The 24,317-nt window shown below is 39.5% G+C and overlaps 1 protein-coding gene across 3 annotated transcripts in view; it reads right to left on the reverse strand.

Annotated features, from left to right (window-relative positions):
* The window catches only part of EFCAB11 (EF-hand calcium binding domain 11), a 165,720-nt gene that overhangs the window by 19,762 nt on the left and 121,641 nt on the right, over positions 1 to 24,317 (reverse strand). Inside the window, exon 6 of one of the 3 annotated variants that reach the window (XM_059914815.1) lies at positions 19,476 to 19,514. The exons of 1 other annotated variant lie outside the window; for it this stretch is intronic. In XM_059914815.1, coding sequence (XP_059770798.1) covers positions 19,511 to 19,514 — 4 coding nt within the window. In that variant the 3' untranslated portion in view covers positions 19,476 to 19,510. Of the gene's footprint in view, positions 1 to 19,475; positions 19,515 to 21,892; positions 21,958 to 24,317 lie in introns of those variants that run through there. One more of the 3 variants, XM_059914812.1, reaches the window with a different exon arrangement.

A 24,317-nucleotide genomic window follows, 5' to 3' on the forward strand; every position in this document is an offset into this window, starting at 1 on the left:
TCTCGTTTTCCTGGAAACCCAGCTGCACCACTGCCCTTCCTATGTTGGATTATATAAGTTAGCCCAGTATTTTCTAGTAAATTCCTTTTCTGTCTAAGCTAGTGTGGGTAGGTTTCTGTCATTGAGACCTCACTGAGACCGAAGAGAGCCTGGACTAATCCCGGATCAAGGCAGTTGCCCAATAGCTCTTCCCACCCTGGCCTCCTGCCGGCCACTCAACGGGAGGACGTGACCTCTCCCACTCTCTTGTCATGTTTACACGAAGAAATAAAGTCCAAATAGTGATTGCAATACAAGGTTTTGGTATTCTGGCAATTACTGAAATATAAACATTTTGTTGGTAGATTACTCTAATTTTTATATTTTAAAAATCTAAAAGCAGGATCACTTATGTACTGAGATGAGGACCAATGACTCAACTATTCAATTTATGATGAAAACACTTGCTGAATAAAACTCTACCCAAAGTCAGAAAGGGCTTTTCATCAGCCAGAACAATTTGTCCTAAAACGCACGTGATGCTCAATGATACCATGGATCCACTTTGTTCTTGAAATAATATTTCATGTGTACTTCTTAATGATTTTCAAAGTTTTCTTCATTTTAGATAGTGTTTAGTATGCTAATTTTGGAATAAGACTTTATTTTTTAACAACCTTTTTATTTTGGAATAGTTTTAGGTTTATGAAAGATTGTGACGATAGGACAGAGAGTTCCCATGTACTCACTCACTTTCCCCTATGATGAACATTTTCTATGAGTATGGTACATTTGTCACAATTAATGAACCAATATTGATATAGCATTATGAACTGAAGTCCATACCTTACTAGTATTTACCTAATGTCCTTTCTTCTATTCCAGGATCCCCTCCAGAACACCAAATTACATTTAGCTGTTATGTCTCTTTAGGCTCCTCTGATTTATGACAGTTTATTAAGTTTATCTGCTAATACTTTGTGTTAGAAGGATGCCTATTTAATGTTTCTCTTTGACAAATGTACATATTTCCTTGACCTTTAATACTTTTAAAATTTGAATTATATTAGATGTTTTCACAGTGTTGTTAATGTTTAGCATTCTGAACATTTACAGATAAAATATTAGTATTGATATGAGTATTTATTTAAAATAAGTGCTGAATGTCCAGGGTCACAGTTTTTGTTCTAGGACAGCAGTCCCCGGATCCCAGGTATGGATGGGCAGAAAACAGAGAACGGGAACACAGATGGCTAAGGCTCTTGTTTCAGGGCAGAGCCGCCCAGAACCAGGGAGGGTACCACAGAGGGCAGCCGGGCAGCCCAGGGCTTGTTGTTTTGCTGCAGGAACCCCAGGCCCAGGCCATTCTAATGGGTTCTGCAGGTAAGTCTTTTGCCCCCGATATCCTTACTGCACCCTGTTCTTCCTCTGTATGCAGCTGGAGAAGACTTATACTAATGTCAGCTCAATCTGGTTTTTCCATCTTGCACAGCCAGCGCCCTAGGGCCATTTTTGCGATGATGATTTTTGATGACTACTAAGGATATATTGTCTTAGAGAAGTATTAACTTTGTTTTCCAAAAGCCTTGCTCATTGCTTGGAACGCAGTCAGCACTCAGTTGCATGTAGGTGCTATTATTTGTTCAACCAAAGCTGAATGCATGAAGGAAACTGGTACCACTGGCAGTTCCTGACATTAGGAACTGCTGAGGATCAGGGAGGCTGCGGGTAGGGTGGCAAGGACCAGTAAATGAGTGGAGCATTCTGGCTGGCAGCGTGGGCGGGGGGGGGGGGTCGGGGGTTGAGAGTAAAGAGGAGGGGTTGGGGACCATCCCAGTGGCAGTGCAAGCAATTGTCAGCATCTGAGAACCATGATGAAGAGTTTAACAGAAGGTATGCAGCATGACATCATCGGTAGAGTGGGATTTGACATCTAAATATATCACAATCTATTTCGGTCTCCCCACAGGTTGCCAAAAGCAGCACACAATAGTTAGGCTTACTTTTGTCCATAGTTCATGGCATATTCGAAGTCTTTAAAGCTGACGTGACCATCTGAGTCTTGATCTACTTCCCTGGAAAATGAAACAGAAAGTTATTTACAGGTTAGTTTCGTCTCACCTTATGCATCAAGAGCACATCAGAATCTTCATTTCTTTTCATGTCTATGTGAGAGGCACCTATTTTATCTACTTGAAGGCTGAGGTTGATGCTTATCTTTTTTTTTTTTCCTTGATAATACCTAAGGTGTGAAGGAAAGGAAAAGTTATTTATTAAAACCTACAGAAATAATACATTCAGTACATTTAAAGGAATGTCATCAAATGCACAGGTTATATTAAAAAAGGCAGGAGTGGTGGTTTTTCTAGTCATCCTGCAAATTCTTTCTGTGATATATCAATAAATATACATGCATTTGTCAACCAAAAAAACAATGCAGGAGGCTGCAAAGAAGAAAAGAGTTTATTTAGGGTCTGAAAAATTGCAATTTGGGAGATACAAATTCGGGTAACCCCGAAAGAGTGTTCTCAGGAAGAGACGAAAAGCCACGGGGTTGTTAAAAATTGCCTGGTGAAATCTGTGACTGACTCTGACTCAAGTTAGAAAAGATTTGCCCTTGAGGAATCACAGGTTGTTTTAAGGTAAGGGTCCAGCAAATATTTTGCGTTTCTGAAAGGTGTTCTGGATGACAAAAGATTTTGGTGTGCAGAAGTCACACTTCCTTAATGGTCTCCTGGCTCCATTTTAGAGAACTCTCTTAGCAATACCAACTCCATTTTGATTTTCCTTTCACACATTACACAACAGAAGTGTGGAATAAAGAATTAAGAGATAAGAAAAACATTTTGGGAGTAAATAATAATGATGGGAACAGTGACTGACACCCTGCCTCGTACTGTCTTTATATCACCTGTCTCATCGAATCCGTGCACAGATGCCAGGACGGGTCCATTTTACAGACATTGAGCCTAAAGGGGTTCAGTGGTTTCTGAAGGATCATGTTGCTGGTAAGTAACCAGACTTGAAATTCAAATCATGATTGTTAAATTCCCAAACCAGGGATCTATACTCTATTCCACATGTCTCCCTATGTAAATAGGATGGTCCAGAGAGAAGCGGTTGTGTTGCAATTCCCATGCAGCTAACTCAAGCTCCGGAAGTTTTCACTGGCTTCATTCACGGCCTCGGAAGCTTGGTTAATTCCTCACAAACACCGGATAAGCTTTTCTGACGCCTACGGAGAGAGGTGAAGATGTGAGCCTCTGGCTGGTCAGCGGAGGGTGTGGGCGGCCTCAGCTGGGTTGTCCGTGTGTGTCCCTACAGCCACTGAGACAGGGGCATTGCTCCTTGAACAGGCAGCAGAGAAATGGCACCCATTCCACCTGGTTAAGATAACACATGGCAGAAGGACAAAATCATGGCATAAGCAATACATTCAACTGCTACCAGTGAAAGCAGTGTTTAAGAGTGTGTTTGAAAGATAACTGATGAGTTGTGGCCCCAATTCCTCTTTGGGGGGCACTCTAAAACAATGCATTACGTGCCTTATTTGGAGCTCCTGGGTTGGTGCAAATTATATTTTGTTGAAACAGCAAATGGTATTAACCATGACATAGGGCTTTTTAAAGCAAGGACTGGCCCAAGTAACAGAGCCACTAATCACTGTAATAGTTTTAAAGCAGGCTTTTAAAATATCGAATTCTAAAATAAACTTTCTGAATATTTCATGCCAAAGTCTCTGAAGTCTATAATGGTACTGGATAGAGTGATAATAATTTTTCATTCTTTTGAAGTAGAGAAAATCCCTACTTCTCTGCCCCAGGGCAAAACCATGTTGCAGTATGTTAGTATAAAATGACTGCAGACTGTAGGGGCCATTATTCTTGTTACTTCTTCTGGTAAAATATACATGACGATTTCATGCTATACAGGACCAAAAGCAGAATGTCGGATCTCTTCTAAGGGATTAGAAATAATCAGTATCACATGTTACTGATTACAGAGTATAAATCATCCCTTCTATTAAATTAGATAATTGAAGATTCTTAATATTGCCTACGTATTTTTTCTCAAGGAATTGGATTAGATAAATGGCCTTTTTTCTTTCCACTCTGAACTGGTATGATTGAACTATAAATCTCATAGGGTGAGTTAAGTGGATAACCTAGAAAAGTAATATTTAGAATGAACTGTTTCTGATATATATACATGTGTGTGTGTGTGTGTGTGTGTGTGTGTGTGTGTTTATTCACTTATTGAGATGCTGAATGCTTGTAGAAAAGGAAATCCTTTTGCCTGATTTTCTCAGTAAATAACTTTATTGTAATTCCATTAACTTCTTATTTTTCTTGCTGCCTTTGCCAAAGCTTCCCATCATAAAATGGGCACAGTATAACCAAGAGGTATTAAAATGGAAAAGTTTATTCATAAGGCTTGGAGTGGCATTTTTATAATGAATGGAGGAACATCATGTTTATATTTAGAATGAGACATGGTAAAATACTGTCTTCAACTTTTCTGCCTCATCACATATATATATGGTCGTCTCAAGGAGAATGAAGAGGAAATTCACATTTCAGAGCTATAATTTTAAAAGCTAAAATACTGTTTTTCATTGCACACGGAATTATTCCAAAGAAGGAAGGTTTCACAGCACCCACACACAAGTCACCATGTGATGGAGGAGCAGATGTGGCAGGTGGGTAGAATTAGTGGTGTGCTGAGGAGATGCAGAAAACGTCACTAGGTAAAACGTTTCATTGTTTCTGTTTACAGTGTTTAACCCTAAAAGGAGTATACTCTCCTTATGAAACCAGAGTGTGCTGTCTTGGTGTCACCAACATACATTCAGCACTGAAATATTCCACCACCGTCACTCCAACTAGAAATAAACTCTGGGAAGGCAAGAACTTTCTCTTGTTTGCTGCTGTGTCCCCACCTCTTAGCCCACAGCAGGTAATGAATGTCTGCAGAATGAATGAATTTGTGGAGTAAATGAATCTGGGGAAACAGTGGACAACATTTTGGAATATCTACTGCCTCCCAGGAGGTTTGGGGGGATTAAAGAAAGTATATCATCACGGTTTTTATAGAGTCTAAAATACTAGCCAGAGAAATAAAAACACACTGAAGAAGGCACCTAGGAGCCATCACTCAGGGACCAATAAGGAACGGTCAATTGTGGTCTCCGTGCCCAACCACATTTTGTAAATACAGACCAGGTACAGAGAGACCAAGTAAGACATGGACTCTGAAAGATGAGGTTGCTTAGTAGAGCAATGGATGGAAGGAACCCCTTGAGTGTCAGGCTGAACAATTTAGAGATAAAGAGCTGGAAACTGGAAACCAAGGCAGAGCACTGGACACATCTGCGTCTAACCTGCCCTGTAGCTGAAGTCCAAGCACTTGAAGCCACTTAACTAACTGCTCTTTTACTGGACATGTGGCTATAGACATAGATATAGATATATGCATATATACACACATACATACAGGCTTATATTTCACAACTGTCTTTTTAAAGGAATGAATAAAGTTTATACAGATGGATGAGAGGAAAATAAATTGCTATGAACAACAATCACTGCTTTCTAGACATGTAAATCCAGTTAAAGGCTTTTTGGTTTGCTTGGTTTTGAGATGCAAAGGGAGAGCTGGAATTGATTTGGGGAGTACGGACTCAAGAGAGCTGAACTGCTCTGTGTAACTCAGTATGAACAATATAGGACCATCTGGGAGGAAGGAGATGATGAGCAAGATAAGACAGGATGCAGGGAGAAGGGCTACTGAGGGGTAGGGAGGAGGCTGGGATGTTATACAATGGGAATTGGCCCAAGAAAAAGGCCCCAGTGATCAAAGGTCCTTTAATTAACTGCTACGTTTACTGTGCGCTCCGAAGTTGTTCGTGCTGCGTGTTATAACCTCTCCTTTATCTTTACCAAGGGCTTGACAGGCACACAGTCTAAGGGGGGATGGTGTGGTTGGGGAGTGTGTGCTGAGTTCGGCCCTGGAGATGAGTTCTGTCTGAGCGGGTGCAGTAGGGAGCAAGAAAAGTGGGGTATGGTAAGATGACCCATCAACTGAATTAACTCAGAGAAATGAGAACTCAGAGCCACAGGTCTTCCAGAAATTTGCAAAAACCTAGGAAGTGCTTTAAAATTCCACAGGATGTGGAATGGGAGTTCCAGGCAATACTATCTGGACTTCAAAGGGCAGAAGACCCAGGGTGACAATGGGATACATTGAGAATTTCAGGCAGACTAGACTCTGGCCATTCAGCTGAATTCCAATAGTTTTCATATCTGTTAAAATACAAACATTTTTTGACTCATCAGATAAGTGGTTATAATTACTTTTATCACCATGAGCTTTAGCATTTGTCTCTTTACATCCTGATTTGTTAAGCAAGATTCTGCTCTTTCCTTTTTTTTTTTTTAAAAAACATCTTTATTGGAGTATAATTGCTTTACAATGGTGTGTTAGCTTCTGCTTTATAACAAAGTGAATCAGTTATACATATATATATGTCCCCATATCTCTCCCCTCTTGCGTCTCCCTCCCTCCTACCCTCCCTATTCCACCCCTCTAGGTGGTCACAAAGCACTGAGCTGATCTCCCTGTGCTATGTGGCTGCTTCCCACTAGCTATCTATTTTACGTTTGGTAGTGTATATATGTCCATGCCACTCTCTCACTTTGTCACAGCTTACCCTTCCCCCTCCCCATATCCTCAAGTCCATTCTCTAGTAGGTCTGTGTCTTTATTCCCATCTTGTCCCTAGGTTCTTCACGACCATTTTTTTTCTTTTTAGATTCCATATATATGTGTTAGCATACAGTATTTGTTTTTCTCTTTCTGACTTACTTCACTCTGTATGACAGACTCTAGGTCCATCCACCTCACTACAAATAACTCAATTTCGTTTCTTTTTATGGCTGAGTAATATTCCATTGTATACATGTGCCATCTCTTCTTTATCCATTCATCTGTTGATGGACACTTAGGTTGCTTCCATGTCCTGGCTACTGTAAATAGAGCTGCGATGAACATTTTGGTACATGACTCTTTTTGAATTATGGTTTTCTCAGGGTATATGCCCAGTAGTGGGATTGCTGGGTCGTATGGTAGTTCTATTTTTAGTTTTTTAAGGAACCTCCATACTGTTCTCCATAGTGGCTGTATCAATTTACATTCCCACCAACAGTGCAAGAGGGTTCCCTTTTCTCCACACCCTCTCCAGCACTTATTGTTTGTAGATTTTTTGATGATGGCCATTCTGACTGGTGTGAGATGATATCGTATTGTAGTTTTGATTTGCATTTCTCTAATGATTAATGATGTTGAGAATTCTTTCATGTGTTTGTTGGCAATCTGTATATCTTCTTTGGAGAAATGTCTATTTAGGTCTTCTGCCCATTTTTGGATTGGGTTGCTTGTTTTTTTGATATTGAGCTGCATGAGCTGCTTGTAAATCTTGGAGATTAATCCTTTGTCAGCTGCTTCATTTGCAAATATTTTCTCCCATTCTGAGAGTTGTCTTTTCGTCTTGTTTATGGTTTCCTTTGCTGTGCAAAAGCTTTGAAGTTTCATTAGGTCCCATTTGTTTATTTTTGTTTTTATTTCCATTTCTCTAGGAGGTGGGTCAAAAAGGATCTTGCTGTGATTTATGTCATAGAGTGTTCTGCCTATGTTTTCCTCTAAGAGTTTGATAGTGTCTGGCCTTACATTTAGGCCTTCAATCCATTTTGGGTTTATTTTTGTGTATGGTGTTAGGGAGTGTTCTAATTTCATTCTTTTACATGTAGCTGTCCAGTTTTCCCAGCACCACTTATTGAAGAGGCTGTCTTTTCTCCACTGTATATTCTTGCCTCCTTTATCAAAGATCACAAGCACTGAAATTGAAACTGTGATTAAAAATCTTCCAACAAACAAAAGCCCAAGACCAGATGGCCTCACAGGCGAATTCTATCAAACATTTAGAGAAGAGCTAACACCCATCCTTCTCAAACTCTCCCAAAATATAGCAGAGGGAGGAACACTCCCAAACTCATTCTACGAGGCCACCATCACCCTGATACCAAAACCAGACAAAGATGTCACAAAGAAAGAAAACTACAGGCAATATCACTGATGAACATAGATGCAAAAATCCTCAACAAAATACTAGCAAACAGAATCCAACAGCACATTAAAAGGATCATACACCATGATCAAGTGGGGTTTATCCCAGGAATGCAAGGATTCTTCAATATACACAAATCAATCAATGTGATACACCATATTAACAAATTGAAGGATAAAAACCATACGATCATCTCAATAGATGCAGAGAAAGCTTTCAACAAAATTCAACACCAATTTTTGATAAAAACCCTCCAGAAAGTAGGCATAGAGGGAACTTTCCTCAACATCATAAAGGCCATATATGACAAATCCACAGCCAACATTGTCCTCAATGGTGAAAAACTGAAACCATTTCCACTAAGATCAGGAACAAGACAAGGTTGCCCACTCTCACCACTATTATTCAACATAGTTTTGGAAGTTTTAGCCACAGCAATCAGTGAAGAAAAAGAAATAAAAGGAATCCAAATCGGAAAAGAAGAAGTAAAGCTGTCACTGTTTGCAGATGACATGATACTATACATAGAGAATCCTAAAGATGCTACCAGAAAACTACTAGAGCTAATCAACGAATTTGGTAAAGTAGCAGGATACAAAATTAATGCACAGATATCTCTTGCATTCCTATACACTAATGATGAAAAATCTGAAAGTGAAATTAAGAAAACACTCCCATTTACCATTGTAACAAAAAGAATAAAATATCTAGGAATAAACCTAAGGAGACAAAAGACCTGTATGCAGAAAATTATAAGACACTGATGAAAGAAATTAAAGATGATACAAATAGATGGAGAGATATACCATGTTCTTGGATTGGAAGAATCAACATTGTGAAAATGACTATACTACCCAAAGCAATCTACAGATTCAATGCAATCCATATCAAACTACCACTGGCATTTTTCACAGTACCAGAACAAAAAATTTCACAATTTGTATGGAAACACAAAAGACTCCGAATAGCCAAAGCAATCTTGAGAAAGAAAAACGGAGCTGGAGGAATCAGGCTTCCTGACTTCAGACTATACTACAAAGCTACAGTAATCAAGACAGTATGGTACTGGCACAAAAACAAAAATATAGATCAATGGAACAGGATAGAAAGCCCAGAGATACTCTTTCCTTTTGTGATGTGGTGTGGACTTAGCCCAGACTAGATATGTTCCTGTGACCTAGAGGTTAAGTGGCCCCCACCTTGAAGGAGCCAGGGTTTCACACTGTGAATCTTTTTATTAAGCTCAGCACCAGTGCTGCTCTAATATTACATTCTAAAGAAAAACATAGGTTGTTTTTAAATTTTAAAAATACATAAATAGCAAATGTTTCTCACAAGTAGTAAATTTACATCGTACCAATTTCTTGTAATGTTTTGAAAATAATTTTTGTTGTAAAATAATTCAAGATGGGCTTCCCTGGTGGCACAGTGGTTAAGAATCCTCCTGCCAATGCAGGGGACACGGGTTCGAGCCCTGGTCTGGGAAGATTCCACATGCCGCAGAGCAACTAAGCCTGTGCGCCACAAGTACTGAGCCTGCACTCTGGACCCCGCGCGCCACAACTACTGAAGCCTGCGTGCCTAGAGCCCGTGCTCTGCAACAAGAGAAGCCACCACAAGGAGTAGCCCGCGCACCGCAACAAAGAGTAGCCCCCACTCACTGCAACTAGAGAAAGCCCGTGTGCAGCAACGAAGACCCAATGCAGCCAAAAATAAATAAATAAAAATAAATTTTTAAAAAATAAAAATAAAATAATAATTCAAGAGTGCCCCATGGCCAGGTCTCCAAAGCCAGATTTCAAATTGGAGTGCGTGCTTTTGCTCAAGTTACTTTAAAAAAAAAAAAAAAAGAAGGAAGGAAGGAAAGAAAGAAACGAAGAGAGAGGAATTGAAACAATGGAATATTCTCTATTAAAATGATGTAAAGACTATAAAAGTGACATTTTTAAGTAGAAACAAGAATACAAACTATATGTAACTGCAATCTTATAAACACCTATATTCATTTGGGCAGAAGTTGAAGATTATAGGCTAAACACAAACTTGTCTTATGGGTTATTTTGGCTTAAAATAGTCTTTAATATTGATCTCTTTTTCAATTGAAGGAAGGAATATTTTTTTCTTTTTGGTCTGAATTTTCCAAACAAGTGACCTTATTTATGTATAAATCCTCAACAGCTAGAGCAGGATTTCTCAGTGTCGGTGCTGTCGACATTTTGGGCTGGAACATTCTTTGCTGTGGGAGCTGTCCTGCACACTGTAGATGTTTAGCAGCATCCTTGGTTTCTACCCACTAGATGCCAGTAGGACTCTCCCCCTGCCCTCCCCGGCTATAACAGTCAAAAATGTCTCCCCTTATTGCCAAGTGTCTCCTGGGGGGACAAAACCATCCCTGATTGAAAACCACTGAGCTAGAGGAGCCAAAGTTGGAGGCAATTCTCTGGAACATTCCAGTTAAATCTATACTTACTAGAAAATTGCTTTAAAGACTTTTTTTCTTTTTTCTAAACAAGTGATTTCGGGGCAGAGGAGGCACACGTTTCTTGGACGGATTAAGCAGATAATTGCCTCAACCCTCTGCCTCGCCGACACTAAGGTTTTGAATGGAGCCCAGAGAAGAAGGCAAGCTCTGCCTTCTTCTGGTGATAACAGAGCCAGTGGCGGGCATATCTGTGTTCGCAGCACATACACTGACAGTCGGCAATTATTTTGAGTCACTGTGATAGTTACACAGGGTGTTGAAAGTTGACGCTGCATTTGATTCACCTGAAACATGAATGAGAAATTTAATGTGGAGGCAAAGATGTAAATGAGAAAAGTTTTCTGAGTGGAATTTTGGGGGCAGGGAAAAGGGAGAGAGGCCCTCTTTCTCTCTGATTCTCTACGGAATAATTTAAAGGAAAGTCAAAACTACCATTATATTAGGGACAAAGCCGTCATACTGACTGAACAGTGAGAGTAAAAATTACCCTCCAAGCAAGGAGCCCCTGTTGGGCATGAGAGGACCCGCCAGTTGATGATGCGATACTGACAGTTCCTCCCGCAAGCAGCCTTCTCTTCTGAGGACCCTGCCGGTTCTCCCCACTGGCGTGCTTGCCTCTTTGTTGATGAGAGTCCTGCAGGGCTAGACAGCAATTCAGTCGGTGATGTGTTTATTAATTTTACCTTTTTAGAGACGTGTTGTTATAAAGCAGAAACGAACACACCATTGTAAAGAAATTATACTCCAATAAAGATGTTAAAAAAAAAGAAAGAAAGAAAGAAAGAAAGAAAGAAGGAAAGAAAAGCCATTCAGACACCCAGGAAAGACAGAAGAGCCACGTAGCTGGTTCCTGGTCCTTTGCAGGTTCCAACATGGCTCTGGCAGACGCCTTCTCTTTAGTGTGTGTTGCACCCCCTTCGCGCCTCACACACTCGCCACCCATCTTTTGCTCCAGCCTTTGCTGGGGGTGCCTCACGTCCCCAGGTACCTCCTGCTGTTCACCTGGGATTGCCTGGAATCACCTGGGTGGGGCCTCACCCTTACAGCCCGGAAGTATGAAAAAAGGAGTTAACGCCCCATAGGTGACCCTTGACCAATGAGGGGACAGGCGTCAATGGATAACCACTTTCCCTCGGTCCCTCTAAGGTTGTTCTCTCGGCTCATGGGAGGTTCTGGTGGGACTGAGTCACTCACAGAAGTAACAACCGCGGTAAGAGGTCCTTGCGCCGGTTTGCTTTCATTACCTGTTCCGCTCTTGCACACCAAGGTTGTGCCCCAAACAAGCAACCTGCAGTGCAAGCCCTCATCCAAAGCTCTGCTTTCAGAGAGACCCCAGGCTGACACAGTGAAAAGTTTATTTTGAGAGATGAAGTTCTCACGGGGCATTTAAATTGCCATCATCAACAGCATGTCACATCAGATTCTCATTCAAGTAAAAGGGAACTCACTATTGAAACAGATCAGTTTCTTCTATTTGGAAAATGATTTTTAGAGCAAATTAAATATTCCCTTTAAGAAGAGCTCTGAAGTTTGAAGTTCCAGGCAGTTGAAATGCCAACGTCAACCAGAAAAAGAGAGCAGCATTCTCTTCATCGTACCATATGCATGTCTTACTTAATACTATCTAGCCTGCCAACAATAAATGGTATTATTAGACTTTAGGTGAGGACAGTATATTCCTCAATATAAGAGACTTATTCTGCCACTTGGATGCAGAGGCACCGCTATGGACTGGCTGTGGGCAGGTGGCGGAATTGGCCATTTAGGATGAACCGTGGAGGATAAAAGGATGGCCAGGAACAAAGAATGACACAAGCCAGGCAAAACTTTGGCCTCATTAGGATCAGGCTCAGCCTACGAGATGAAAGACACAGTGGATGCTGTCAGCTACTTCCCCAGCATCTATGCCCCCATCCCCTGTGCTACTCAGCAGCTGTGTGATTTGGGTGGATGGGTCCCCACCCCAAGCTCCAGAAGCGGGATCCCACTGGCCTAAGCCAACCGATTTAATCCCACTCTCCTTAGTGTGGTGACTGGTTTAAAGATTCACTGGTTAATTAGTACATGGCATTCCTCCTCTGACCACTGCTGATGGGTAAAGAGTTGGGTCAACCATAATGAAGCCTGGGAATTTCGTTTGCGAGCTGAGAAAGGAGAAGCTCTTTCAGCTGGGATGCAGAGGTGACACGATATTACAGTGGTCCTCTTCCTACCACAAGAGTACAAAGTCCACAACAGTTCTATGAGCCATTGATCCAAAAATTTTTGCACCTGCTTTTCATTGTCAATTATCAGCCTGAAAATGGAGCTATACACAGGGAAGGGAAGAATCAGAAAAATTAGAGTGAATTGGAGCCTAATCAACCAGGCCTGAAGCATGCCCAATTTCAAAACTCTTAGTCACCTGATTCAATAAATTCCCTGGGTTGTTAAAGGAAGTATGAAATGGATTTCCTGGTACTTGCAAATAAAAGTGTCCTCACATGCCAGGTATCCCATCTGAAATCTTTTCTAAACCTTATAATATCTGGAACTTGGTAGACATAGAGTAGACACTCATAAATTCAATATTTTTGAAATAATTATTCTATTTTGAAAGAAACCCTAAAATAACTCAGATTTTTCTCTTTAGGTGCTATCTCAAGATTCTGGATTATTCTCCACAGTTCTGCATTCTAAAGAAGTTACGTTCTTGCTGTAATCCAACAAAAATCTTTGTTTACAGTGGCTTAACTGTGATTATGTGCTGAAAGAAGGTATTGATGGGACCGATATGGTTTTTCCCTAAAGAGTGACAGGATAGATTCTCCAGTCCAAGAAAAAGAAAAATGGATGTGAAATGCAGTCACAGCTGGCAAAAGTGATTAACCATAAATAATGACTCACTTTTTCCTATTTACTAGGTTTTTAAAATGAGGAGTCTTATGTAAAGCTAGAGATATTTTAAAAGGAGGAAAGAATGTACTTTCAGTATGCCTGATTATTGACTACTTGCGTGCATGTGGATAAATGCAATCAACATATAGCCCAAAGTCTCATTTCTGGCAAAGAGTTTCATATTCCTTCTCTATCAAGTGTTTTAGCAGAACTGCTAATAAACAGTGACATGATCTTTTTTCTCAGTTTGAATCTCTGGAAGAGAAATTGTGATGGAAGAAAATAGCATGGATCAGACAGCTTTAAGGATAAAGAACAAAAACAAAAGTGAGCCTCTTTGGACTAATCATAAAAAATCTGGTTCCTGTACTTTTGGGTCACTAGGTCCTCTGTTCTCTCCCTACGCCATATCTGTGTAAGAGGCCTACTCTGAATACAACAGGGAGGCAGTGTGATCCACCAGAAAAGGCCTAGGAGTGAGCTTTCGTCTTGGCGAGGCTAGGTGACCCTGGGCAAGTGTCTCAGCAGCTGTGAATCTCAAGCTTCTCACTGGTCAAGCTGCTCGGCTATGGTTGCTAAGATTTGATACAGCTGTACATTTTGATGAACCTATGCTGGCTCTTAATCTACAACTAGTGTCTTTGTACCGAAAGTCTAAAAAGGCAAGCCAACCCCCGTTAGCCATTTTTAGCCTTTAAAAAGTAGTTTGAGTCTTTAACCCACAGACAGTTGTAAGGAACTATAAACATATATAAATGTAAACGGGAAAAAAAATGATCCTGCCTACAATAGTATGAAATACGAATGGAGATAAAGCCATTTCTATTTCAAATATATAATCACTTCAGCTGAGATATCTAGTATCATCTTGAACTTGATTATGAGATAACAGAAATGGGACAGAGATGGCAATCATTTAATCTCTTAAGAACAGCTATTTTGAAGAGCTTTTCACTCTACGCTCAATAGATTTCTAGCAGGTTATGATCTGGCTAGAAAGAAAGCATAATGATGAGGAAAATTATGTTTTCAATAACACATGCTTTTACACTACAAGTTCTTCCACAAAGGAGGCAATAAAATGAACTCTGACCACTTTAACTGATGGCGTAATGGCTCCACGAACAGATGTGGCCTCTCTGAAAGCAACAAGTTCATATCCTTGACTGGAGGTTTAGGAATGAGCTGAACTTTCAAGTGTAATGTAGGAAAGATTACATACTTCCAGACAAGAAAGCTGAGTATTAGGGGGTTCAGATGCTTGGAGAGACGGACTAAAAGAATTAAGCTTAATAAGCTTCATTTTGCTAATGCAACAAATAGAGTTGAAGTTGAAATATGAACTATAAACATCGAGCCATTTATAAATGCCCTGTTAATAATGCTGTTAGCCACTGTCAGATAGGAAGCTTGCTTTTTTAAAAAGCATACTTCCTCGGAGTCAGAAAACACCAATTGTCAGATAATGCTTATTTTCCCTAGTAGTATAATGTTTTCGAGTAGAATATATTTTTAATAATATATGATAGGGGGACTGTGGAATTTTTTGTTTGCTTATTTGTGCTTTCCTTTTTTAGAAAACTAGATAAATTGAATCTAAAGTTTATCTGGATAAATGTGCCAGAAGAATATCTTTTTCAAAAAAATAATAATGATATAAAAACAAAATATAAAGCCTCAGTGTGATTATGGCCCAGGAATTAATGAATGAGAACAGCATCCACATATACACACACACACACATACACACACACACACACACACACACAGGAATTCAGCAAAGGTCAAAAGAAGCATTTCAAATTGGTGGGGATAAACAGGTTGGTAGGAAAAGGAGCTGGGATCATTGACTATCCATTTATCCATTTGGGAATGGCTGGGGTCTGTTTCCATGGCAGAGCCTGCTATGTGTTCAACAAAACTTATTTCCTTCTCTTCCTGAGAACGTAGCTAAACCACATTTTCCAGCCTCCCTTGCAATTAGACGGGACTGGGAGTTCTGGCAACAGAAGGATAATAATATAATAATATAGAAACAAAGAATATCCATTGCTCCATCTAATTAAAAGCACTCACATTTCAAAGGAGTGTACAGGACCTGACAGTCACCCCAGGGACTGTGGCACAGCCAGATCCTGAAAGATATTCTCATACTGTGTTAGCAGAGACTCACAGTAATCCAAGGGATTAACTCTATATAGCTTGGTAGAGGAACAATATTTTAAAATTCTATCAAGTCAGGGTGTTTTTTTTTTTTTTCATTAAATGAGAGTACAGGAATTTATAAAAATTAAGATTTTTAACTGCTTACACTGTAGTTTTAAATAATCCACTTGGGAAAATAAGATTTTACATCTCAGGCCAGTTCTCAATGATATGCATCACTGAGCCAATAGAAAATCTGGCCTTACTTCATAATTACAATAAATTATTTATGTTTTTGTTTACAGCATACTCTCAGCATTTAAAACCTCTGGGTCTGTGGACAATAATAAGCAACATAAAAAATGAATAACACTTCATAATGAAACAATTCCCTCAGATTATCAGAAGTAGCCTATTAATAAAGCCCACCTATAATCACAAAGTCACACCAAATGGAATAACCACAAGGGCTTTTTTAGAATTTCAGTCGAAACAGAATTTCAGTGGAAAGAGATGAAAGTTCAGAGGGCATATGGCAAGTGTTTAGAAAATTATGAAATGCAAAGAGAATGAACATGGCCAAATTAATCAAATCCTAGGCTAAGACCAAGGGACTCCAAGTGCAACTGCAGAGGGGATATTTTAGGACTGAAACCTGGAAGGGCTTCTTCACACAACAGCTAGAAAACAGGACTCCTTTTCTATCCCTGAACTAATAATTCCCAAGGTTGGTATGGGGATGGGGGAAGAAGAGGGGATGCACCCCGCTTAATGAGGTCTCACAAAGTACACAACATCCCCCTGTCCCAATCCTGACGGGACTCTCCCCTCCCGCTCAGCACTGAGAATCACTCTCCAGCGGGGTGACCACAGTGCCAGAAGCTGGCATGACATTTGCCTTCTGAGTGGGTGGGAGGGTTGGTGAGAGTCTTCGGAGGTCTCAGGCTGAGAACAGAAGCTGGCTCAAGGAGGGTTTCAGTAATGCGTAAATCACCAAGGGACATTAGGAGTGTGTTGAGGGTTAGGGGCGGGGCCCTTCTTAGCCTTGGAAAGAAACTGGACTCTCCCATAAACGGCCACAGCAGTACCGATTTCAGGGGTTCAAATTACTGGTCCCAACCAGCATGACGTCTTCTACCCATTACCTAGTCTCTCCTGCCCACAGGCAGGGCCACATCACTGATGACGGAGTATTTCAGCCACTAAAAAAGATCCCGATCATCATTAAAGATACTAAGTGTTGATCTGTGCTGGCTAAGTGAGGTAAAATGTTTGTGCCCTTCTAGTAACAACTCAGCGAGGCTATTTCAGGATATTTATTAAACCAATTAAGTATCTACAGTATGCTCAAGCACAGAGGCACAGTCATAGAGTACATAAATATGAGAAGATGAAAACAAGAAAATTTATGTTGGGAAAACTGTTTTTCCAGTTTCCTCGAATTGGGTGCAGAGGACGCACTGACTGTTTGGAAACAAGTTTGCGTTGAGCAGGCATCAGTGGTGACCTCGTGGCCACCTGCACACATCTTTTTGCTGTGGTTGAACTAAGGTAACCAGGAAAAGTTCATCACCTCCCCAGGTGTTTTCCTTGTAGGGTGTACAGTCTACGTCTTGGAAAGTGGTGATTAAGGGCTGGAAAGACAATTTAGGAAATCTCCTTCAAAGCCTAAAGACTAAACGAAATGGGTCTATTCCTACAATTTTCCCCCTCAATTAAAATTTTTAGTGCCATGATGATGATGAACCCAAACTACAAACACTTTCTTTAGCCTATGGTGCACATGTGGTAAAGGAGTCCATGTTTTCTCAAATACAGTGATAGTCTGTGAATACTGGACCACCTGTGTTATATTATTACTAGTTTTCCTCCTCACTTGACTGTAAACTTGCAGTAGGCAGAGACCACATACATGTTGTTCACTGTGCTCTTCTGAGACTTGACGCAGTGCCTGACACCCACACTGGCATTCAAGAAACATGTGCTGCATATGTGAACATGTGAATAGGAGAGTTTGGAAATGGGAGAAAAGAAATATCACTTACCATCCCATGATCTTAAACCAGTTTCTATGATCATTGTGGCATTTTTCTTTCTGATTAGGGTAAGAAATTCTGTATTCTTCTCTTTTAAATGTGCTATAAACATTTCCCCCATTGTTACAGTCTTTATTATTTCCATTTTTAATGGCTGTATATGATTTTATCAAAGGGAATTATAATAATTTACTTATTTGCTGGACTTTTGAAATGCCCCAGTCTTTTTGCTTTTATAGCTGTGTCAATGAACACATTCACTAAAAATGCTTTTTCTGAGAAATAGATTCTTGAGTTCATTTACTTATTCATCAGACACACACTAAGAGCCACTATGGACCAGGTGCATTAGGTTCTGAAGATGTAGGGGTGAGCAGAAAAGAAATAGAGTCCCTTGCAGCTTTTAGTTCAGCCAGGGAGAGAATTAAATAATTCTACAAGAAAGTAGGAGCACCAGTGTGCTAAGTGCCCTGGAGGAGAGACAGAAGGCGGTGAAGTACAGGGCAGGGACGAATTGCCCAGCAGAGGGGACGGCATGCACAAGGGCCTCATGGCAAGAGATAGCAAGTACATTCAAGGAACTGGGAGAAGCAATGTGGCCAGAGTACAGAGTGGGGATGAGCACGGAGCCCAATGAGGCTGAGGATGAATGGAATGAAACTGCTCAGGACCTGGTGGGCCACTTAAGGATTCTGGTTATAATCCAAAGAGCTATGGGAAGCTGCCAAAGTGCTTCAAGGAGAGGGCTAATGTGCTTAAATATACATTTTGAAAGTTCATCCTTGCTGAGGCAGGCAGAATAACGGCCTTCCAAAGATGTCCATGTCCTAATCCCTGGAACGTATGGTTGTGTTCCATGGGAAAAGGGGGACAGGGTTGTAGATGGAATTAAGGCCACTGACCTTAAAATGGGAGATTATCCTAGATTATCCAGGTGGGCCCAATGTAATCTCAAGGACCTTTAAAGGTGGAAGAGGGAAGTAAGTAGAAGACTCAGTAATGAGTCAGAGAGAGACTGGAAGGTGCTAAGCTGCTGGCTTTGAAAACGGAGGAAGGTGCCATGAGCCAAGGGATGCAGGTGGTCTCCAGAAGCTGGAAAAGGAGAGGAAATGGATTTTCCCCTAGAGCCTCTAGATGTAATGCAGCCCAGCTGACATCTTGATTTTGGCCCAGGGAGGCCCATTTTGGATCTCTAACCTCTAGTATGGAAAGCTAACAAATGTGTGTTAAGTCACTAAGTCTGGGGTAATTCGTTACAGCAGCCATAGGAAATTAATACAAGGGGGGAGGTCTTGAGTTCTGTTTTGGATAGTTAAGTTTCATATGTCCTCAACACAAAGAATATGGACATTTGGAAGTATTCAGCTATTTAGCTACTTTTCTAATAAGTTACATGATCTGTAAAGAAATTTGACTTTTCACGACCCCAGTTTTATCATATATAAAAACAAGTTTTATTTAAGGTCGGTTCTACTTCTAAATCTCTGAGTTTATAAGCTTGAAAAGAAACAAATATGCTTTTCCCTTAGATTCCTGTCAGTACTTGGCAGTCACTCGGGAAAAAGTGATATTAAAAATAGTGGATCTAAAGTAAAGGGGGAAAAGATTCCATTAAAAAATGTACCCCATATATAAAATTATCTTTAAATACCTTAATAAGAAATGTGTTGAATTTATATAAAGAAAACTACAAAATTCCATGGAGACATACAAAAGGATATTTAAAAATGTCCATATGTGTGTTCCTGGATGGGAAGACTGAACGTTGTAAAGATGCCAAATTCTTTCCAATTAATTTATAAGTTGAACACAGTTTTCATCGGAACCCCACAGGGAGGTTTTTCGAACTCCGCAAAAATGACTCTACCATTCATCTGGAAAATAAACAGGCAGGAAGAGCTGAGAACAATTTGAAAACAAGAAATACCAGGTTTTAGAACATATTATAAGAACTGGGGGGAAAAAGTGTGTCCTTGGTGTAAGAATAAGGGAAGAGAGTAGATCACAGCCTGGAAAGGTCGCCTAGGATGTAGAAGAACTCAATATAGAATATGATAATCAAGACATTATATATAAATAGGGGTTATCTAGCAGATGATAAGGGGAAAACCGGCTTGCAATTTGGAAACAAAAATGTTTAGATCATCACCCCATGCTAAATACCCAACTAAATTCCAAAGCACTAAACAATCTTAAAATTCAAAGCAACCAAGAGAATGGAAGTGGATATTAACCTGGCCTCTAGATGAGGAAAACTTTCTCAGTATAAAAGCAGTGGGAAAAAATTGCAAAGGAAAAGATCACAGGTTTGAATATATGAAAACTTAAAGCTTTGCAGATCAAAAAATCATCATAAAATAAAAGGAAAACAGCACACTGGGAATAATAGTTGTGATAAAAATAGAAACAGATAAATATTCTCATCATTGAAAAGAGGTAAATGACATGGATGGATAATTCACAGAAGAGGGAATAGAAAGAGCTAATTAACATGTGAAAATGTTCAATATTACTAGCAATCAGGGAAACAGAACCAAAAATGAGATACTGTTTTCCACCTATTAGATTATCAAAGATTTGAAAAATAAATAACATTCAATCATCAGTGAGAGCACAGAGGGGCGGGTGCTGCAAGAGGCAGTCACATTTGTTAATTAGGCAATTTGGTAAGAAGAATCAGGAGTCCTAAAAATTAAAAAATAAGTTCATACTACCCAGTATGGTCTTCCCACATCTAGGAACCTCTCCTAAGGAAATAACTTAAAAGTGTGGACAAATATGTTGATTGTAGGGTTATTTATAAAGTGAAAACAGCAAAATGATTGAAAAGCATGGGATCTAAAACTCATTTAACAAAAACACGGAGAGGAACAAGAAAGACTAAATACCGAGATATTAACAACAGTTATCTTTGATTTGCTAGGAATGTGGTTGGTTTTTTATTCTCTTTTTCTTACCTTTCTCTATTTCCAAAATATTGTACAAGGAGCATTTGTTACTTTTGTAACCAGATCTCTTCCCCGCCATACACACGCACAAGCGCACTCCCCCCTCCCACACAACCACCTCTTCTCTATTTTGCCAGCTTCCCCCTGCATGCAACTGCGAGCTAAGGGAAAATTCATGTTTGATAAAATCATGCTGCGAGTGATGGCCAACAAAGGAAAAACATTTAGCACTTCGAGGGCTTATTTGAGTTTATAAGAAAGGAATGAAAGGAAAGATGTTATGGACAGAACTGTTCAAGAAACAAGTGTTTTCGAAGGAGGGTCCCGGGTGCCGCCGTCTGGGCGCACATTCCTCCGCTGCAGTTTTCTTTCTGTGACTGCATGGTCTGACTATTCGGCACACTTGACACTCTTTAGCAATAAATATATCCCGCGTATGGAAGTTTTACTGAAAACAGCTCCCAGCGGGGAGAGAAAACAAACAGAACCCTTTTCTTAGTTTGAATCAAACCGCAGGGATAAAACGAGTCTGAACTTCGCGCTTGGTGTTCTCATCTCTGGAGGACCGTACAGAACAAACACCCAGAGGCGGGAACGTTTCATGTCTTCTTTTCTTCCCTGTCGCTTCTCTGCACCCCTACCCCTGCCCCCCGCCCCGCCCAGTGAAGTGGGCTGCTGCGATGAGGACTTCAGATCTGCCGCCTGTCAGCCCCACGGGCTCTGGGACCCTGGGATGGAGGCGGGGTCTAACCTGCCCATCATGCTTCCAAATTCCCACCCTCTCCCCAGAATAAGGGCATGTAGGCATTTTTTCTTTTTAGAGACTTTAGAAATCACCCAACCCACTCTTTTTTTTTTTTTCCAAACCACTCTTGCCATTTTATGGATGAGGAAATTGAGGCTCAGAAGCATAAGGCAACTTTCCTGAAGTTACCTATCCAGCTAGCAACAAAATTAGGCCAGAAAACCAGGTCTCTTGATTCATAGCACAGTCCCATGCCCAGCTAATAATAATTCTGTGCTTTCTGAGATCATAAAGACCTTTGTCAGAAATCCACGTGGATCCTATTTTACATAGAAAGAAAAGCCAAGTTGTAGAATACAAACAGCTCAAAGCTACATACACACTGCATGTAGTACTAGAAGCAAGACTCCGGGACTCATTTCCAACTCCTAGACTGTTCTCACTGTATGTGGGAATATGGGATAAACTCTGGGATTAGGATGACTTTGTTGTACAATCAGCCAAGCTTTTCACAGCCGTGCAGAATTACGGGCTGAATAAGACCTGGACCTGGAATGCCCTAGGCCATGACATCACATTGAGTGTCCTCCCCAGAGCGCCACAGAACATTCCACTAATTCAGGGCTGGGAAAAGAAAGCACAAAAACATTTCAAAAAGTTAGTGCTTCAAAATTATGCAGTGAGTGTACATTTGAAAATTTTCCATTAAAGTTCTTAATTAGGTTTTTCTCCCACAGATGCTGGGTTGTACTTAAGAGCCCTTGGCAAAATCTGAGTTTAAGAGAAGCACTGGCATCAAAATTAGAGGAATTTCATTATAAAATACTTTTTAATTAATGCTACATAGATAGCTGTAAACTTGAGTTTTGAGCAATGGTGAGGAGATATACTATTAGAGGACAGTGAGTGCTCCTGGAGCATCGTGAAGATTAGAGTTTTGACTGATTTGATAGAGCGTCTAACTGGAAAAATTAAAATCAAGGGGAAAGTTGAAGGAACAGGTTAGAGACAGAGCTGAGACCAGAGAGAACGTGAAGTCTACAGGAGTCTGAGCAACAAGATGAATGAATGCTAAAGCCTCTCAAAATTCAGAGTAAAAGATGAAAAATTTGTGAAGCAAAATGGAAAGTAACCAAAAAGAAATATTCTTTTTATAATATAGTTAATTTACCCTTCACATACTTTGCTGGCATGCATAATTAGTTGTATATTAGAAGGCTTCAAGGGGAATTCTGTAAAATATAACATACACGCTTGATTCTGAATTTGTGAAAACTAAACAAAAGCCTTAATGATATTGTTCTTAGTGGATATACAGATATTAGTGGCATGTTTCCTAAAAGCAAAGTCAAAACAAAGATACTCTTCATTGTACATGTTATTTAATAAATTATTAGAAGGTCTTGCCATGGTGATAAGGCAGGAAAAACAAGTAAGAAAAATTAATAGGAAAGGAACATCACTAACTGCTGAAGTCATGATTATATAACCCAGCAAACTCAAAGGAATCTACTAAGAATTTTAGAAATAAAATAATTCAAATAAAATAATTTGCCACATAAAACATACGCCAATAACAATAGCATTCTTTTTTAATGGTAACAATGATTAATATTTTTGTTTTGAAAACAGATTTCTCTTACAACAAGGACAAAATATATCTGTACTTAATGTACATTTATTGAGGTAACTAACCTAAGGTGGGATATATCAGTCCAATACAAATAAAATTACAAACATTTTGTAGAAGAAAAAATAAACAAAAATCTGTAAATGTGGCAATACTTCAAGTTAATTTATATATTTAATACATTTTCAAATAACAGTAGGATAATTTGTTATATAAAAAATTCTAAAAATCATCTCAGAGATTAATTTGGACAATAACGGGGAACTTGTCTTAGGAAATACCAGATTATGTCATAAAGCAACCCACATTGAAAGTATGCTGCTGACTTCAGAAATCTATGGAACAAAGTAAAGAATTTAGGTATAGGGCATAAGTTATATGGGAATTTAATATATGACAATCTGAGTGCAACAGAAAAGAGAACTTCTGAGGTTATTCCTTAATAATATTAAGGTATATAAACTTAGACTCTTACTACATATTACAAACCATAATAAAATTATAGTAAAGAAAAATTTAACATGCAATTTCCCAAATTTAGAACAAAACAGAATAATCTGTTTATCCCAAGTGGCCATTTAGATTTACTATTTAAGAAATAGGAGAAATTATAAATAAGTGGCAGCTGGGGTGGGGAGGTAAAACTAAGATAAAAGGTAAATATTGATACGAAAACATTTGTGATAAATATTGCACGTGTTTACGCATCTAAATTATGAGGGAAGCTCCTACAAATCTGTAAGAATAACTCAAATTTTCCAGTTATAAATGGCCAGAAGTTACAAAAGAAAAAATTTTAACTATACCAAATTTAAGTAAATGTTCAACTTGCCAGGTGAGTGGAGTGCAATAAAACTGTGATGTAACACTTTATACTTACCAAAATAGCAAACAAATACAACTGATAAAGACCAGAGTTGGCAAGCCCCCAGGGAACATACTATTATTCAACAACAGTGTTTCATACTTTTCCCAAAGTGGTCTGACAAGAGGTAACTAGAACCACACACACACAGAAGATGTTTTTGACCTTTTAATCCTATTTCTGAAAATTTATCCAAAGAAAACACATTTTAAAAACTTCTACTCTTCAAAAGACACTGTTAAGAGACTAAAAGACAAGCCACAGACTAGAAGAAAACTGTTGCAAAGCATATACCTGATAAAACAACACATAAAGAATTCTCAAAACTCAATAATAAGAAAGTAAACAACATAATAAAAAATGGGCAAAACACTTGAACAGACACTTCACTAAAGAAGATACAGAGATGAAAAATAAGCACATGAAAAGATTTTCAATATCACTGGTCGTCAGGAAAATATGACTGGAAACCACAATGAGATAACCACT

The sequence above is a fragment of the Balaenoptera ricei genome, chromosome 2 (assembly GCF_028023285.1).
Source record: "Balaenoptera ricei isolate mBalRic1 chromosome 2, mBalRic1.hap2, whole genome shotgun sequence".
NCBI classification, from domain to species: domain Eukaryota; kingdom Metazoa; phylum Chordata; class Mammalia; order Artiodactyla; family Balaenopteridae; genus Balaenoptera; species Balaenoptera ricei.